Below are 19222 nucleotides of genomic sequence, written 5' to 3'. Positions count from 1 at the left end.
AGAGGAATGAGCTGCTTCTAGATGTTGCAGGAGCCTCATCAACAGCTCGCTAAGTCACTGTTCCATAGAACTCACTTTCTCTGTGAGGTTCTGCAGGATCGGGCCCTCCACAGCAGCTGCCATTCTGTCAATGGAGGAAGGCAGTCGCTCAGATGTCAGGGATTATGCGGTAATCATGGCATGGATGGAGATCTCCAAAGTCTGAGCCATGGCAGGCATGGTCTCTGGGAACTTCACCAGATCTCCATGCACCTCACGCTGCACCTGCAGCATCTCCCACTGAATGGATGTCATCAGAGACTCATCATCACCATGGGGCTCAGCACTGGCCTGGTCTCCCACAGTCCTCCAAGTGTCAGAGGCTTCGGCTGTTACTGCCTGTGGCAGCTGGTCCGGCACTTGTGCGGTGCTGGCACCAGGTTGAGACCACAAATCTGAAGATGCAACCATCCCAACTGAGGTGACTGTAACTAAGCTGGTGCTTGGTGCGGGGAAAGGATGTGACACTGTACCATCTGAGGTCCCCTCCTCCTCCTCAGAGCTGAATGGATGTGCCCCGGAGACGCTGCCTGGCCGCTGCTGTGATTTACCTGCAGGGGAAAACAAAATCATTAGGTGTGAGACACACTCCGGACTGAAGGACATGTCATAAGCTGCAGTGTGGCCACATGTGTATGACTTTGAGCACGCGAGCAACCTTCATTGCTCGAGTATAACCCCGCCTGCTCCCCCCCCCCGCACCCCGCCATCCTCGCCCGCACTCTGGGGAACTCACCCTCACTCTGGGGAACTCACCCTCCTGGCCAGGTGCTCCGGCCTCACCATCAGCTACTGAGCGTCCTCCATCCTCCCCTGCAAGCAGCAATGCCTCCTCCTCCACACTGGTGAGAATTGCGAAGTTGGCCACAGCGCCCCGTTCCGTGCCCTCTCTCGGGCATTCTGTGCTTTCTTCTCCTGTGGAAATACATGGCAATCAGTTCATTTCCTTGACTTGAAGGGGCACCCGCTCAACCTTGTGCTGCATCTGGAACCATTGCCATTGAAGTGTATGGTTAGTACATTTCTGGACCATTGTGTGTCTCAGATGTGGCCAGCAAATGGCCCATGACAGGGCTGCAGCCATTCACCCCAGATGGATGGCTTTGACTTTGAAGCATCAACACCTAATGACCCTCCCTTATTAGTTCAAAACTGCAATGACTGCGACATGCTCCTTACACTGGCAGAGCGCAGAAGGTCATTGACCCGCTTGCAGCACTGGAGCCATGTCCTCTTCACAACCCCGCGGCTGCTGACCTCCTCCGCAACCTATAACCATGCCTTCTTGGTGACCTGGGGAGGCCTCCTCCTTCTGTCTGCTGGAATGAGGTCCTCCCGCCTTGCCTCAGCCGCCTGGAGGAGGACATGCAGGGAGTCAACGTGAACCTTGGAGCCACACAGTTGCCTCTCTCTGCCATTGCCACAAGAGGGTTCTGGTCCTCCAAGGTCTCCGATAGATTTATGGTTAAAGGATGTGTCGCCCCTTTAATTGCTATTACATTCCTTTCCTCCTCAGCCAGGTCACTTCCTTCTGCTTAGCTCAAGCCCCAGTCACCATCCTCCTTGATGTAAGTAGCCCCCTCAGAGCCACTGATGGTGTTGAAAGCCCTTTTAAATGGCTTTCAGCACCTTCTTCTGGCTCTAGCCCCATCCCTGCTGACGCTCACCCTCCCACCCGCACGCGCCCTTTTCAGCCACTAATCCGCTGCCAAGATGCTAATTGGTCAGTTAATGCTCGATTGGGGCAGCAGCCTAGTATAGAGCGGAAGCGACTTTGGCATCTGCTTCTGCCTCCGGGAATGCAGGCCTGCCGGGACACAAAAGGTAAAATTCTGGCCATTAGGTGTGGTGACCAATGCTAAGTCAAAGATTTAGGTCTCATGAATGGCCTTCAAGGAGTAGAGGCAGGTGGAGAAGTTGAGTGATGTCCGGATGAAATTTTAGTCTGCTAGGCCTACACAGCTAAAGTACAGCCCCCATTACCCCGCTATGGTGGGGTGAAGGGAGGAGGAGGTACACAAAAGATCAGAGGCAGAGGAACATAGAGTATGACGAAAGTTATAGGGCTGGAGAGGATGAGAGAGATAAGGAGGGGTGTGACTATGAAGGGATTTGAACACAAGAATAATAATTTTAAATGGAGGCATTGGCATACCATGGGCAAATGTAGGTCAGCAAGGACAAAGGTTATTGGAACCTGATGCAGGACAGGATACACGGAGGAGTGTTTGAATGATCTGAAGTTTATGAAAGATGGAGGTTGGGGGCCAGCCAGGAGGGCAGTGGAATGGTCCTGTATAGAGGTGGTAAAGGTACAGATGAGAGTTTCAGCAGCAGATGGTTTGAAGAGTGGAGGTGGACGATTTTGCAGAAGTGGAACTAGGTGGACTTGATGATGAAGTGTATATGGCTTCGGTAGCTCAGTTTGAGGTCAAATAGGATACTGAGCCTATATAATAAACGCAAAATACTGCGGATGCTGGAAATCTGAAATAAAAACAAGAAATGCTGGAAATACTCAGCAGGTCTGGCAGCATCTGTGGAAAGAGAAGCAGAGTTACCGTTTCGGGTCAGTGACCCTTCTTCGGAACTGGCAAATATTAGAAACGTCAAAGGTTATAAGCAAGTGAGGCGGGGTGGGGCAAGAGATAACAAAGGAGAAGGTGTAGATTGGACAAGGCCACATAGCTGACCAAAGGATACCGAGCCTGCCTGGAACATTATCTGGGGCTGGGGTGGGCGGGGGAGCAGTAGGAATGAAAGGCCAAGAGTATGGTGGTTGTGGTGGAGAATATAAATGATGGCGCTGTTTATCCCATATTTTAGTTGCAGAAAATTGCAGTTCCTCCGAGATTGGATGCTGGGCAAGATCTTTGACAGCATGAGGCTTGTCCCCATAAACGTGGATGCTGTTGCCAAGCGGCAGCATGTAATGAAAAGGAGGAGAGCCGCCAAGGATATATTGAATAGCTAAGAGTGAATCCAAGTGAGGGTAATCCAGATGAGCTGGACAACAGAGGAAAGGCATTTAAGGAAAATTGTATCGTTGACCATCTCAAAGGCTGCAGAGAAATCGAGGAGGGATAACGCACCATGGTCACTTACGTGTTCGACCCACAGCAGGGGCCAGAGAGATACAAACATGCAATTGCAAGAAAGATGGTCACAGATTTGACAGCAACCAACAAGTTTAAGAATTAGGAACAGTAAAAGGAAATTGGAGGTTTGCAAGGACAGAGGAACTGAGTTTGGATTTTCTGTTGACAGGGGAGATGGTGGCAGTTTTGATACAGAGTGATACAGTACCTGAGGAGGGGGAACCATCAAAACCATCAGTCAGCAGGGATGCTAGGAAGGGAAGTTGGGAGATAAGCAGTTCAGTGAGAATGGGGTCAAGGAAGCAGGAGATGGATCTCATGACAAGATGATCTCAGAGAAGGCATTAGGGGAGATAGGAGAGAAACTAAATAAAGATGAAAGTCAGGGCTAATGTTGGTGGGGGTTGGCTTGGTGCATAAAACAATGAGGGTGGCAGGGCGATGCGGAGCAGCACAAGCAGCTGAATGGATGGTTTAGCTCACCACTCGACTCCCCAAAGCCTTTCCACCATCTACAATACACTAGTCGGGAGTGTGATGAAATATTCTCCACTTTCCTGGATAAGTGTAGCTCCAATAACACTCAAGAAGCTTGACATAATTCCAGGACAAGGCAGTTCCCTTAACTGGCACCCCATTCATCACCTTAATCATTCACTCCCTCCACCACTGGCACACCATGACTGCAGTGTGTACCATCTACAAGACAGTACCTTCTAAACCCATGACCTCTACCACCTAGAAGAAAAGGGCAGCAGATACATGGGAATGCCAACACCTGCAAGTTCCCATTCAAATCACACATAGGGCTGAATTTTACCGGCCCCTCAACACCGCGGGGTGCAGCACAGGGCCCGTTAAAGTGTTGCAGGGAGAGGCCCACCTCGAACCGCGATGTCGAGATAAGCCCCGCCGCATATTACTGGTGGTGGGGGGACCTCGGTGCGGCCCCCCCCCAACCTACTGCCTGGCAGCAGGCCCTGCATCTGCATATTTAAATCGACAGTAAATATATTCAAATTAACTTAGCTGCCGTCCCACGCCGATTTTACGACCTCCGTTCAGCCTTTGCATGGAGTTCCAAGGCAAGAACCTGGTGGGGAGGGGGGAGTAATAGAAATTTCAGGATGGGAGGGGTGGAGGAGCAGGGAAATCAATTTTTATTGGATTGGGGATGGTGGGAAGAGGTTATAGACCAAATCTTATAAGTTTAGGGGGTAAAGTTTGGGTAGGGAAAAAGGAATGTGTTGGTCATTTCAGGCATTGAAATGACCATTGGGGGGTTGGGGGAAGGGCCATCCACATATTTTTTTATTGTTTGATAAAAATGTCATACTTAGAACTGCATTGAGTTGCCAGACTAGATTATGTTTTTAAATTCATAGTTGGGCATGAGCATAACCTCTGACTCAAGGGCCGGAATTTTACCGGCACAGTGGCGCAGTGGTTAGCACCGCAGCCTCACAGTTCCAGCGACCCGGGTTCAATTCTAGGTACTGCCTGTGCGGAGTTTGCAAGTTCTCCCTGTGTCTGCGTGGGTTTTCTCCGGGTGCTCCGGTTTCCTCCCACATGCCAAAGACGTGCAGGTTGATAGGTAAATTGGCCATTATAAATTGTCACTAGTATAGGTAGGTGGTAGGGAAATATAGGGACAGGTGGGGATGTGATAGGAATATGGGATTAATGTAGGATTAGTATAAATGGGTGGTTGATGGTCGGCACAGACTCGGTGGGCCGAAGGGCCTGTTTCAGTGCTGTATCTCTAAATAAAATAAAATAAAATAAAAAAAATAAACGTGTCTCTTCGGAAGCGTCCGGATGGTAAAATGTAGCACGATGACGTCGGGCCGTGTCCCCGGCGTCATTACGTGCAGACGTCATTTTACCAACGTCGGAAGTCGGGCGTGAGCGAGTCTGCGCTCTCCGTCCGTATACAAGTAATTGAAAGGTAATTGAGGTTGTTTACAAAGCAATTGACTACAATTTTACGTATGAGGTCTGATTTAACGTCCGTAAATCGGCTCGTGGGGTGTGTCGGCCAGCCGGCAGCTACATAAGGGCGGCAGGCATTGATTCAGGAGGGAGTTGGAAGTACAATTTTCAGTTTCACTCTGAAATAATTCTAATGCTATTTGTATATCCTGACAAGGTGTGTGACTTGCAACTAGTGCTAAAGGATTCATCTGAATGTTCTGCACTGCTGATGGGGACCCATCAACTTTGATTTATGTGGTGAAAGGAAGAGGATCTCGTGAGCCAGTCCTAACTGCTGGAAGTGAATACCTGTGGTCAGAGCATTGGGTGAGTAGTACAGCAATGGGAATTGTTCAATGTGGAGGTAGATCATCAGATGAGGAGGACCTTGCCCCTATGAGGGACAGAAGGACAAATGTGCAGGGGAACGTGTAACAAGCTGACCCAGTGCACCATCGTGATGTGGGAGGGACAGAAGGTGACAGAGTCGCCCGTTAGTGAACACATGTCAGGATACGTGCCTACCCACCAGGAGGGGCATACCGGCTGCGTCTGAGCTACCTGCAGCTGTCAGATTGCCAGTGCAGAAGAAGACTGGGGCTGTCACGGGAGACTGTCACATCTCTTTGTGAGATGTTGGCAGTGGATGTTTCCTCAAACTGTATCAGAGGCCATCCAATGCCGGTCGCTCTAAAGGTTACAATATCTCTTAACTTGTATGTGTCTGGCTCATTCCAAGCCTCAGCAGCAGACCTGTGCGGAGTCTCACAAGCAGCAGCGCACCACTGCATCAAGGTTGTGACTGATGCATTGTTCCAATGTGGTAACCAATTCATCACGTTCAAGGCGGACAACACTTGTGAGGCTGAGAGAGCCAGAGGCTTCAGCACTCTTTCTGGGTTTCCAATGGAACAGGGCGTGATTGACTGTACTCATGTGGCCTTCAGAGCCCCAGCAGGCCAGTTGGGGGCATTGATTAACCACAAGAGATACCATTCAATGAACGTTCAGCTCAACTGTGATCATTGTCAGAGAATCATGCAGGTGTGTGCATGTTACCCTGGGATTTGTCATGATGCCTTCATTCTCCGAAACTCCCACGTACCTGCACTTCTCAGGCCTCCAGACAGAATGGAGGGATGGATACTTGGCGACAGGGGGTTATCCTCTGAAGACATGGCTCATGACACCAGTGAGGAATCCAAGGGGTCATGCGGAGGAAAGATACAATGAGAGCCATGCGGCCACCACAGTGACCATCGAACAAACTATAGGCCTGCTTAAGATGAAGTTCAGGTGTCTTGACCGCTCAGGTGCAGCACTGCAGTACGCACCTTCAAGGGTTTCAAGAATAATTGTCGTCTGCTGTGTCTTGCATAACCTGGCAACTGAAAATGGAGAGGCACTGGAGAAGGATCAGTGTCATCGCGATGTATCATCAGATGACGATGATGCTTCTGATGATGAAGCTGGTCATGGAGAGGAAGCTGAATTTAATTTGGATCTAAGTGCTCGGTAGACAAGGGTGTCTTTAAGAGGCAGACGTTGCGATTGAGAGTCTAAGTTTTCGCACAATTGTGATTACCGTATGACAAGACTAATTGTGAGGCTCTGAAAGGGCAAATTCACTCACCTTCACGGGGAGAGAGAATGCAACAATGTAATCCTTCACATCATGAGGAACGCCACCCAGGTGTGAGACCTCATATGTTGAACTACTTTTGTTGAGCAACGATGTTGGAATTGACTTCAGGAAAGCCATGACAAAATCTCAGAGAACCCGATTTTATTACAATATTTTATAACACATTCAAATAAAAAACCTTTCAATTCACCCTGTGAACCATTAGTGATGTTAAAGTGATTTCTTAAATCTTTTCCGTGTGCTCTTTCGGGTGCATGATCCCTCACCACCAGACACAGCAGAGGCAGGTGGCTGAACTGTTTGCTGCCCTGCTTGTGATGACTTTGGCGGACGTCCTCTGCTTGCTCGTGGCCGTGAGGGCCTTGGCATCTCAGGGTTCTCCTGAGAAATCTCATGAATACCCTGTAACACCCTGGAATTTCGCTGATCACATGTCCCTGGCAGAGGGAGCAAGGAGCTGGAGGATGCATCAGAGGCGCTCTGAGAGGAGCTCCCATATGCGATCTGCTGCCCCTGTGCCCTCGTGAGGCTCTGACGATCCTCAGTGGTGACATCAGAGGGATGAGCAGCCTCGACCTTGCGCCAGCGCATCAGATTCTGCTCTCTGACACTCTGGTCCAGGCAGGCCACAATCGATCTGACGTCACGAAGTGCATCCAGAACTGTCCCTTCCACTGCAGCCGCCAATCTGTCAATGGGGGAAGCCAGATGTTCAATTGCCTGAGAGTGAGCAGAAATCATACTCTGGATGGATGTAGCCAGAATTTGATTAATTCCACGCATTGTCTCAAGCAGCTCCGCCAGATTTTCAAGGACCGCTTGCTGCACCTGCAACATCTCCCGCCGAATGGATGTTCTCAAAGGCATGTCATCAGCTTGCTGCTCTGCACTGGCCTGGCCTCCCACACTCCTCCGACTGTGTGAGGCATCGGCCGATTCTGCCTCCGGTGGCTGGCCTGGCACCTGTGCTGTGCTGACACCTGGATGTGAAATCAAATCCACGGACATGCAAATCCCAACCGAGGTGTCTGTATCTGCGCTGGTGCTTGGTGCGTCGCGAGGATGTGACGATGCGCCCTCTGAGGCGCCCTCCTCAACCTCAGAGGTGGATGGTGGTACAACTGAGACGCTTCCTGTTCCATGCAGTCGGTCACCTGCTGGGAAAATCATATTGATCAGTTTGATAAGAAAGCCAGAGTGGAGAACATGTATTTGAGTCCATTATGGTCACATCAGTGTGATGGGACTTTTGACGGCTTAATTATGTTCATTAGTAACTCATAACAACATTGGCCCATCAACCTCCCCCACCCTGCCCCCTCCCCGCCGAAATGCACTAATACACCACTTTCTGGATCACTCACGATCATGGCCATGTCCACCGGCCTCGCCAACTGCTACGGTTCGTCCTCCTTCCTCCCCTATCATCAATGCGTCCTCCTCCATTCTACTGAGGAATGCTGGACAGGCCACGCCACCACCTGTCCGGGACCTCTCTCGGGCGTTGTGTGCCCTCTTTTCCTAATGAAAGAAACAAATTAGGTCAAACATTTGTGTGCGCATTTCACGCAATCACCCAAATGGGTTGATGTGGCTTTTAACTGCTGTGCCATTGCTGAGCGTGCCCTCATCAATCCCTGCTTAACGTTCATCTCACATATGCACATCTTGCATCCCAATGCAAGGAGGCAGTCAGGCAATGATCACACAGGGGTTCCACATTGCATCATGAATACAAATACACCCTCCCTTGACAAAATATTGATTAGATGAATGAGGAATGCCCCTTACCCGGGCAGAGCAAAGCAGGTCATTGAGGCGCTTGCAGCACTGTATCCATGTGTGCCGAACGACGCCACAGCTGCTGACCTCCTCCGCGACCTCCAGCCAGGCCCTCTTTGTCACTGTCGACGGTCGCCTTCTACCATCTGGGTTGAAGAGGATATCACGCCTCTCCTCAACTGCCTGAAGGAGGACCTGTAGTGAATCATCTGAAAAATGGGGGGCTGAGCGAGTGCTTCTCCCCTCCATGACTTCCTCCACCTGTGTTTAAATCTCTAACTCCTTCTGCACTAACAGAACTGTAGCCTCTCAGTGAACCACAACTACTACTGCTGATTTTTAAACAATGAATGAGTACCTCGTCAATTTCATTGAGGTAAACATTTTTCAAGGGTTTACAAAGAACAAAGAACAGTACAGCATAGGAACAGGCCATTCAGCCCTCCAAGCCTGCGCTGATCTTGATGTCTGCCTAAACTAAAACCTTCTGCACTTCCGAGGACCATTTCCCTCTATTCCCATCCTATTCATATATTTGTCAAGATGCCTCTTAAACGTCGCTATCGTATCTGCTTCCACCACCTCCCCGGCAGCAAGTTCCAGGCACTCACCACCCTCTGTGTAAAGGACTTGCCTCACACATCCCCTCTAAACTTTGCCCCTCTCACCTTAAACCTATGCCCCCTAGTAATTGACTCTTCCACTCTGGGAAAAAGCTTCTGACTATCCACTCTGTCCATGCCGCTCATAACTTTGTAAACCTCTATCATGTCGCCTCTCCACCTCCGTCGTTCCAGTGAAAACAATCCGAGTTTATTCAACCTCTCCTCATAGCTAATGCCCTCCAGACCAGGCAACATCCTAGTAAACCTCTTCTGTACCCTCTCCAAAGCCTCCACGTCCTTCTGGTAGTGTGGCGACCAGAATTGCACGCAATAATCTAAGTGTGGCCTAACTAAAGTTCTGTACAGCTGCAGCATGACTTGCCAATTTTTATACTCTATGCCCCGACCGATGAAGGCAAGCATGCCGAATGCCTTCTTGACTACCTTATCCACCTGCGTTGCCACTTTCAATGACCTGTGGACCTGTACGCCCAGATCTCTCTGCCTGTCAATACTCCTAAGGGTTCTGCCATTTACTGTATACCTCCCACCTGCATTAGACCTTCCAAAATGCATTACCTCACATTTGTCCGGATTAAACTCCATCTGCCATTTCTCCGCCCAAGTCTCCAACCGATCTATATCCTGCTGTATCCTCTGACAATCCTCATCACTGTCCGCAACTCCACCAACCTTTGTGTCGTCCGCAAACTTACTAATCAGACCAGCTACATTTTCCTCCAAATCATTTATATATACTACAAACAGCAAAGGTCCCAGCACTGATCCCTGCGGAACACCACTAGTCACATCCCTCCATTCAGAAAAGCACCCTTCCACTGCTACCCTCTGTCTTCTATGACTGAGCCAGTTCTGTGTCCATCTTGCCAGCTCACCTCTGATCCCGTGTGACTTCACCTTTTGTACCAGTCTGCCATGAGGGACCTTGTCAAAGGCTTTACTGAAGTCCATATAGATAACATCCACTGCCCTTCCTCCATCAATCATCTTTGTCACTTCCTCAAAAAACTCAATTAAATTAGTTAGACACGACCTTCCCTTCACAAAACCATGCTGCCTCTCGCTAATAAGTTCATTTGTTTCCAAATGGGAGTAAATCCTGTCCCGAAGAATCCTCTCTAATAATTTCCCTACCACTGACGTAAAGCTCACCGGCTGATAATTTCCTGGATTATCCTTGCTACCCTTCTTAAACAAAGGAACAACATTGGCTATTCTCCAGTCCTCTGGGATCTCACCTGTAGCCAATGAGGATGCAGATTTACTTCAGACATTCCTGGATGTGGCTCCGCCCCCCCTGATGTATATCTTCCCGCCCGCACCAGCCGATTCAGGTCTCAGTTACGCCGCAGGACCGCTAATTGGCTGCCCCCTCGCGTGATGCCGGTGGATAGGAGACGCAGCGCGGGAACGGAGGCCGCATCTGTTTGAGTTCCACCCGTGCTGGAGCCAGCTGTCATCTTGAACCACTCCAGTCCATCTGGTGTAGGTACACTCACAGTACTGTTAGGAAGGGAGTTCCAGGTTTTTGACCCAGTGAGAGCGAAGGAATGGCAATATATTTCCAAGTTGGGATGGTGTGTGGCTTGGAGGGAAACTTGTAGGAGGTTGTCTTCCCATGTGTCTGTTGCCCTTGTCCTTCTAGGTGGTAGAGGTGGTGCTCTTGAAGGAGGCTTGGCGAGTTGCTGCAGTGCATCTTGTATACAGTACACACTGCTGCCACTGTGCGCCAGTGATAGAGGAAGTGAATATCGAAGGTGGTGGATGAGGTGCCAATCAAGCAGGCTGCTTTGTCCTGGATGTTGTTGAGCTTCTTGAGTGTTGTTGGAGCTACACTCATACAGGCAATTGGAGAGTATTCCATCACACTCCTGACTTGTGCCTTATAGATGGCGGACAGGCTTTGGGGAGTCAGGAGGTGAGTTACTTGCCACAGAATTCCCAGCCTCTGACCTCGCTTGTAGCCACAGTATTTATACGGCTGGTCCAGTTAAGTTTCTGGTCATTGGTGACACCCAAGATGTCGATGGTGGCGGATTCAGCAATGGTAATGCCATTGAATGTCAAGGGGAGATGGTTAGATTCTCTTTTGTTGGAGATGGTCATTGCTTGGCACTTGTATGATGCAAATGTTACTTGCCACTTATCAGCCCAAGCCTGAATGTTGTCTAGGTCTTGCTGCATAATGACACAGATTGCTTCAGTATTTGAGAATTTGTGAATGCTTCTGCACACTGCACTACATCAGCGAACATCCCTTCTGACTTTATGATGGAGGGAAGGTCACTGATGAAATAGCTGAAAATGGTTGGCCCTAGGACACAACCCTTTGGAACTCCTGGAGCTGAGATGATTGGCCTCCAAAAATCACAACCATCTTCTTTTGTGCAAGGTATGACTCAAACCAGTGGAGAGTTTTCTCCCTGACTCCCATTGGCTTCAATTTTGCTAGGGCTCCTTGATACCACACTCAGTCAAATGCTGCCTTGAAGTTAAGGGCAGTTACTTTCACCTCATCTCTGGAATTCATCTCTTTTGTCCATGTTGGACCAATTCTGCAATGAGGTCTGGAGTGGCCCTGGTGGAACCCAAAATGAGCATTGGTGAGCAGGTTATTACTGAGTAAGTGCCGCTTGATAGCACTGTCAATGGCACCTTCCATCACTTTGCTGATGATTAAGAGTGGACTGATGGGACGGTAATTTGCCAGATTGGATTTGTCCTGCTTTTTGTGAACAGGACATACCTGGGCAATTTTCCACATGATCAGGTAGATGCCAATGTTGTAGCTATACTGGGACAGCTTGGCTAAGGGCATGGCTAGTTCTAGGGCACAAGTCTTCAGCACTACAGCCAGGATGTTGTCAGGGCCCATAATCTTTGCTGTATCTTGTGCACTCTGCCATTTGTTGATATCATGTGGAGTGAATCGAATTGTCTGAAGATTGGCAACTATAATGGTGGGGCCTCAGGAGGAGGCTGAAATGGATCATCCGCTCAGCACTTCTAAATATGGTTGCAAATGCTTCCGTCTTTTGCATTGATGTGCTCAGCTCTCTCATCTTTGAGTATGGACATATTTTTGGAGTCTCCTCCAGTTAGTTGTTTAATTGTCCACCACCATTCACGACTGGATATGGCAGGACTGCAGAGCTTTGATCTGATCCATTGGCTGTGGTATCGCTTAGCTCTTCTATAGCATACTGCTTCTTCTATTTAGCATACATGTAGTCCTGCGTTGTAGCTTCACCAGGTTGGCACTTCATCTCCACAAGGACTCCTACCAATACCTTCATGGACAGATGCATTTGCAACAGGTAGATTGGTGAGGCTGAGGTCAAGTAGGTTTCCACCTCTGGTTGGTTCTCTCACCACCTGCCACAGGCCCAATCTGGAAGATATGTCCTTCAGGACTCAGTCAGTATGGCTACCAAGGCACTCTTGGTGATGGACATTGACATCTCCAACCCAGGTTGCATTCTGTGCTGTTACTACCCTTAGTGCTTCTTCCAAGTGGTGCTCAACATGGAGGAGTAACTCATCAGCTGAGGGAGGGTGTGGTCTCTGGTGGCTCTGTCGTGTTGGTGGCACAGGACATACCCAGGGATGGTTATGGATGAGTCTGGGGCATTGGCTATAAGATATAATTCAGTGAGTATGACTATGTCAGCTGTTGCTTGACTTGTCTGTGGGACAGCTCTCCCAATTTTGACACAAGTCCCCAAGTGTTAGTGAGGAAGATTTTGCAGGGTCGACTCAGCTAGGTGTGCCTTTGTCGATGCCAGATGGTCCATCCAATTTTATTTTTATTTGACTTTTCTTTAGTGGTTTGATACTATTGAGTGGCTTGCTAGGCCATTTCAGAGGGCTGTATTAATAAAAATGCACCAGGTTTCCACTCTTAATACATGAATGCTCTTTAGTGGAAAGAAACAATTGTGTTTCATTATGCTGGAAGATAATACATTTGCATTTTTGCAAATTAATTTTAGTGAAAGCTTGAAGTGTAACCTAAACAGCACAATTTCAAGCGGATTTAGTGCGTCATTGCTCAATTGCGCGCAAGGTAGAAACTCTGCCGCAATAATCTGCATATGGACTTGTTTGTATTTAATTTCTTGCTGGTTGTAAATGGCATAGGATTACACAACAGGCATATCTGATAAATTGTCAGTAACAGTAGAAATGTAATATAGCACAAAATGCTTTCATGAAAAACATATTTAGTATGCTATTATGTATTGCAGTCTTAATTTGCATCATTCAGACAATTCCTGACCCTTATGGGAAAATGCATCCTTTTGTGGTGTGATGCCATTCTTTTTGGGAGCTATTAATATACTGTGAGATTTTTCAAAAAAATTGAAGGCTATGCAAACAAAGTGTGAAAAAGACAAAGAAAAAGTAGTTGCATGAAGAGTGATGAGAAAGGGATTCACAAGGCAAATTTCAGCCTTGGGTCAACAGTAGAACGCTGGTTCAGAAGGTTGTGATTTCAACATCTACTCTAGATAATTCAGCTTAGTATCCAAGCTGACATCTGGCATCATCATTGCCCCCCAAAACTACCACCATGGCAAACTATCACGCCATCTCCAACTTTTCTTCTACAAAATCCTTGAACATGTTGTCACATCCCAATTCCATGCCCATCTCTCCTGTAATTACCATGTCCATCTTTCCAATCAGGTTTTCATCCTCAGAAATAAAATGGCTCTAAGCAGTCACCAACAACATTATCTGTGGCTGTGATGAAATATCCCTTCTCAACCTCTCTGTTGCTTTTCACATTATTTAAATATCATCCCCCACTAACGACCCTCCTCTGTTGTTCAGCTTGGTGGCACTACTTTGCTCCATTCTTACCTACCTGACTGGTCAAAGCATCTCCAGCAATGGGTTATCGTCATTACCTCCGGAATCTCTCAAAGCTCCTTTCTTGGCTGCCTCCACTTTCTCATTAGCAGGGCAATAACAAGCAGACATTAGGGAACTATTTTGGGCCAGATGGGAGAAGAAACAATGGTGTTAATGTGGCCATAGAAAACAACCAACAGGGAGTTATATCAGGCAGGGACAGGTTGGGCCAATAGAGTTAGCAGGATGGGAGGAAAGCAAAAGACTGAGTGATATTGTACTGAGGCTAGGGAGCAGGGTGAAAAGTTTGAAGGTTACAATACCAATTTGGAGTCAATAGCGCTAATGGCAACATTTTACTGGCATGAAACAAAAAAACAGCTGGCATTTATTTATATAGCATCTTTTATGACCTCAGGATGTCCCAAAGCACTTTACAGTCAATTAAGTACTTTTGAGGTTTGTCACTGTTGTAATGTAGGAAATAAAAATTATATACTTAAAGTAGAAACTGTAGCATACGTTATCTACATGTTTAACAGTAAATAAGAAATTAAAGAAGATGCATTGATAGCAGGCCACAATTAGGACCCACAGAGTCGGGGGTGAGAGCAAAGTGAAGCAAGTAATCAATTTTGTTGGGGAGGCTCCTGGTTGATTCTAATGTGTAAAATCTAAAAATACATGATATATGAGAAAGTTACAAATTTTTAAAAAGTAGAATCTGAGCTGGAGTAGGTGAGAGATAGAAGACAGCTGTGTTACAGCTCAATCAGTGGTGAGATGCCAGTGACAAGGTGGGAAATATTTAAAAAAAAATCCAGCAGATTTTCCCATTACAATTTTTTTTTTTAAAGAGATTTTTGACTGTTTAAAACTTCATTTTGAATATGAGAAATTTCAGTTACTAGAAAACAGGACTTTTTTTATTCAGAAAGTATTCTGAGTGATTTGTAGAGAAAAGATATTACATCTCCATATGGTGATGTTCCAGGGAGCCATTACAGATCAGTGATCAGATTAATAATGGAAATCTTGTCGGAATACTTCCTACATGTGTTACAGGTACATGTGATAATTTCACATCAGAATTATCAGCTGAAAATGCTTACATAATAGTAACGGTTTAGTTATTTGGGGATTTTTATTAAAACATTGTTAAAGCAATGTTCAAGCACTTCAGTGAAAGAAAAAAAGTCTTGCAACTCACCACAATTAACATGACACATATTGCAGCCGTGGAACCATCTTTTTAACAGCATTTTAAAGACATACGCTCAACTATTTTGACTCCAGTTGATGGAAAACCGCAACCAGGATCTTACAAGTTTTCCTGAATTAACTCAAAACTCTACCTTAATACCATATAATGATGAATGTATTTCTTCTTACCTTCTGCCATATCACCCATTGTTTTGTGATACTAATATTTGGGTTTCAATGGAGAAGGTTGGAATTATTTTATGTTGCATCCAGCTTCCTCTTACGTTGGGGTCTGTACTTAATATTCTCCTTCAGTAGATCCAGGGAAATATCTTCAACCAATCAAATTTCTAGCCTTTGTTTTCCACATCCTGAATGGGATCTATTTTAGAATTAGTTTTTGGGCAGCCAACCAAATACCAATCAAAACAGACCAGAAATCAACTACAATGTCATTCTCCAAATTAATAGCTTATATTAGATCAATTATGGTGTAGCAATCCCTTGATGGACAAAAACACTAACAAAAAAGAATAAAACCAAAGCTGATTTCTTTTCGTATTGCTTACTTGAGCATAGTTTCAGTGTCCATCATTTGCTGACACATTCAAAGAAAGAAAAACGGCTATTTGCCACAAGTGTCTTCCATTCTCCTGGGTAATAGGGTATTTGCTTTTCAATATCCCTTGGAGAAACCTGGGTGGAATTTTCATCATCCATGTGGTAGGCAATGCTCATTAAAGTTCTCCAGCAATAGGGCTAAGATTAAGAATTCAGCAAACCGGGAGACTGAAAGATCTGCTGGCATTCTGTAACAATATTTTCCCACTGCACTACACAAATATACTGCCTAATCTGAAAGCCATACATTTATTGCACCCCTTAATAATTGCCAAAATAATCATTTCAGCCAGCAGTACTGTGAAGTATTGTTTTTGAAGTGTGAAATTTCATGGTTAGGAATGCTAGAATGACCAGTTGTAAAACATCTGGTTCACACAGCAATAAATATGGCTCAAGAGTAGTTCTAATCTACATTCAAATGTTACAAACCTGACTGAAAAAGACGTGCACCAGCACGAAAGTTCAACTCAGACTTCTGGTAGAAACTACTTGTGTTAACAGGTTAGACTCCCACTATTGCACTTGCTTTGGCATGTTTTACCACCAACCCATTGGAAGTGATGGCATGTTTTGGTTTGGATGGAGGAGAAAAAAAAATTAGAAAATAAGCCGAAAAGAAAAACAAAATAGCGAGCTGTTTTCATGCAGGACCACCGCAGATCTTGAGACAGTCGAAGGCCCTGGATGTGGGAACTTCTTAGCTCAGCCCTATTAGCAAATTTGTGATGCCTCCATGAAAATGATTTAAACTATTCTCCCAATAATATTCATTTGGTGGAAACAGCATACAATGGCTGCATCAGCTGTTTGCACTTGCAAGATGTTTATTGAGTAGGAAAACGTTCTTTAATATGTACCTAAAGGATTTTTAAATTTGCTTGTGTAAACACACATACACACACTACATCCAGAGTTGTGGAAAAGACAGCAGTCACATAAAAAGCATTAGAAAGTTACCGTCAGGTTCAGTAGTACTTCAAGGATTACTTGATAGAATACAGACTGTGTGTTAGCAGGATGTGAGAGATTCAAAGCAAGCTGTATACATTAGTGTAACAGATTGAGAAAAATATACAATAGTCAAATGGCATGTCGAAATGTTCAAAGTACAAAGTTACCACAGGTAGGTTTTTTTTCATCCAAGATTGCAGCAGATAAAATCCACAGGAAAATGTTCACATTGTAAAAATTAAAAAAAAAGGAAATTACGCTGGGTACAAAACAGTTCAGTTAAAAAAACACTTTTTCAAACAAAATAAAATATTTTAGGTATTAAAAACCTATGAATGTGCAATTATTCTACATGGTAATACTGATGACTACATAGATAGCTCATTCTGTTTCCACACCCAACATGGGTTAACTAGACTAGAGCATATTAGCAGAATGAATGCTGAAGGAAAAAAAACACAAAAAAGCTAAGAAAGCTCTCCCAAAACTGTCAACTACAATAACTGTAATCCAGCCAGATTTTCTGTATCAAAAGCCCAGCGTTACTGGATATAATGTGTACACTATTTGGTGTAACAAATCTCTTGCTTAAGGCAGTGGTTCCACAGGGCAGTCAGTGCAATTGGGATGCACAGTCCACGGAAGTTCAGATCAATTATCAAATGCTTCTCAGCTACTCCAGGGCTACTGCATTATCCCCTTTCAGTCCTAGCGATTAGTGCTGTGAAGTCAGTGCTCGAATACGAATACGTTAAGCACATCCCTGGATTCAATTCTGGCACAGAAAGAACAAAATGTTGGAACGCTTCCACAAGGTCCTTTCACGAACTGCACACATTTATCAAGCCTGTATCCAAATTAATTCTTGAATTATGTCAGTGCTTCAGTCATTCAAAAGACATTAAGTTTGCAGGAACCTGTGGAGATAACATTGCAAATTATTGGACAAAACAATTATTTGACCTAAGGATTTAAAACCATTATTTCCCACAGTGCTAGGATTATAAATCTGTTACTCTAGTAATACTCAAGGATATGAACATGTTCCTTCCCCCCCCACAAACTAACCTTTAATCCAACTACCACTTAGACTGCTGTAACCTAGATCATAAAAACATTTCAAATCTTAACATTTATATACACATTACACTGCTTCTTGCTATTTGACAAATAAATTCATAACATGTAAAGGAATATGGACACATTTTCCGATAACTTTTCTAATTGGTACCCTTGGAAACACACATACTGTAGTTGTTCATCTCATCTTGGTTTCAAACAAGTTGTTGTTTTGACAATTAACAAGAAGATATCTAGTCACGTTGTAGTGAATACTGTGCATCATTTACTTACTCTAACTATAAGAGTTACAATCAAAATATGGCAGCTGTGCCTGAAGTTTTTATTATTCTTTCATGGGATTTGAGCATCGCTGGCAAGGCCAGCATTTGTTGCCCATCCCTAATTGCCCTTGACACTGAATGGCTTGCTAGGCCATTTCAGAGGGCAGTTAAGAGTCAACCACATTGCTGTGGGTCTGGAGTCACATGTAGGCCAGACCAGGTAAGGGCGGCAGATTTCCTTCTCTAAAGGACATTAGTGAACCAGATGGGTTTTTACTACAATCGATTACAGTAATGGTGCCATAAAACTGAGACTATCTTTCAATTCCAGAATTTTCTTAATTAATTCAATTTATTAATTAATTGAATTTAAATTCCACTAGCTGCTGTGGTGTACCAGTGTCAGTACCGCTGCGCCACTACCAAATATTGATTGAAAGTTTTCTGAGATATTTCTGCTGTCCAAGAGATATGTTACATTAGCAGGCTGTACATTTAAAAACAACACTTGGAGAGACCTGAGCTTTGCCATTGTGAATCCTCTACTGAGACGTCACTAATAAAAGAAAATGTAAAAATAAAGCTTTCGACCAGAGATTCTAATAGTGTGCTCAGGACACCAAAAAGAAAACCTTCTATTAATAATTTCAGCTACAGGATCATTTCTGTGCTACCACAGGAATTTTATTTTGCCTTCATAAAGTAGCATAGCATATCAACCTAAAAATTTGTTTTGATTTTTAACTATCAAACTAATTGACGGAATACATCAGTAATAGGGAAAATGTTAGAATCTACTCTAAAAGATGCGATAAATGGACACTTGGATAATAATGATCTGATTGGGCATAGTCAACATGGCTTTATGAATGGGAAATCATGTTTGAAGAATCTGTTGGGAGTTTTTTGAGGATGTCACAAACAAAATTGATAAAGGGGAAATCAGTTGGCGTAGTAAACTTGGATTTTCAGAAGTCTTTTGATAAAGTCCCCCACAGGAGGTTGGTTAGCAAAATTAAAGCCTATGGGATAGGAGGTAATATACTGGCATGGATTAAGGATTGGTTAACAGGCAGAAAA

At 45.3% G+C, this 19222-nt stretch overlaps 1 protein-coding gene across 6 annotated transcripts in view; it reads right to left on the bottom strand.

Moving 5' to 3' along the window:
- Positions 1–13268: 13268 nt before the first annotated feature.
- Positions 13269–19222, bottom strand: part of ralgps2 (Ral GEF with PH domain and SH3 binding motif 2) — a 556829-nt gene continuing 550875 nt past the window's right edge. For 5 of the 6 annotated variants that reach the window (XM_068037884.1, XM_068037881.1, XM_068037885.1 and 2 more), the window contains one exon: positions 13269–17716. Coding sequence is in view for 2 of the 6 variants with exons in the window: in XM_068037882.1 (XP_067893983.1) it covers positions 17687–17716 (30 nt within the window). In the remaining 4 variants the exon portion in view is untranslated. The remainder of the gene's footprint in view (positions 17717–19222) is intronic. The other variant, XM_068037883.1, reaches the window with a different exon arrangement.

The sequence above is a fragment of the Heterodontus francisci genome, chromosome 8, assembly GCF_036365525.1.
Source record: "Heterodontus francisci isolate sHetFra1 chromosome 8, sHetFra1.hap1, whole genome shotgun sequence".
Taxonomy (NCBI): domain Eukaryota; kingdom Metazoa; phylum Chordata; class Chondrichthyes; order Heterodontiformes; family Heterodontidae; genus Heterodontus; species Heterodontus francisci.
The sequence above is the reverse complement of the archived record's forward strand: the minus strand, read 5'-3'. Positions and strand labels throughout refer to the sequence as shown.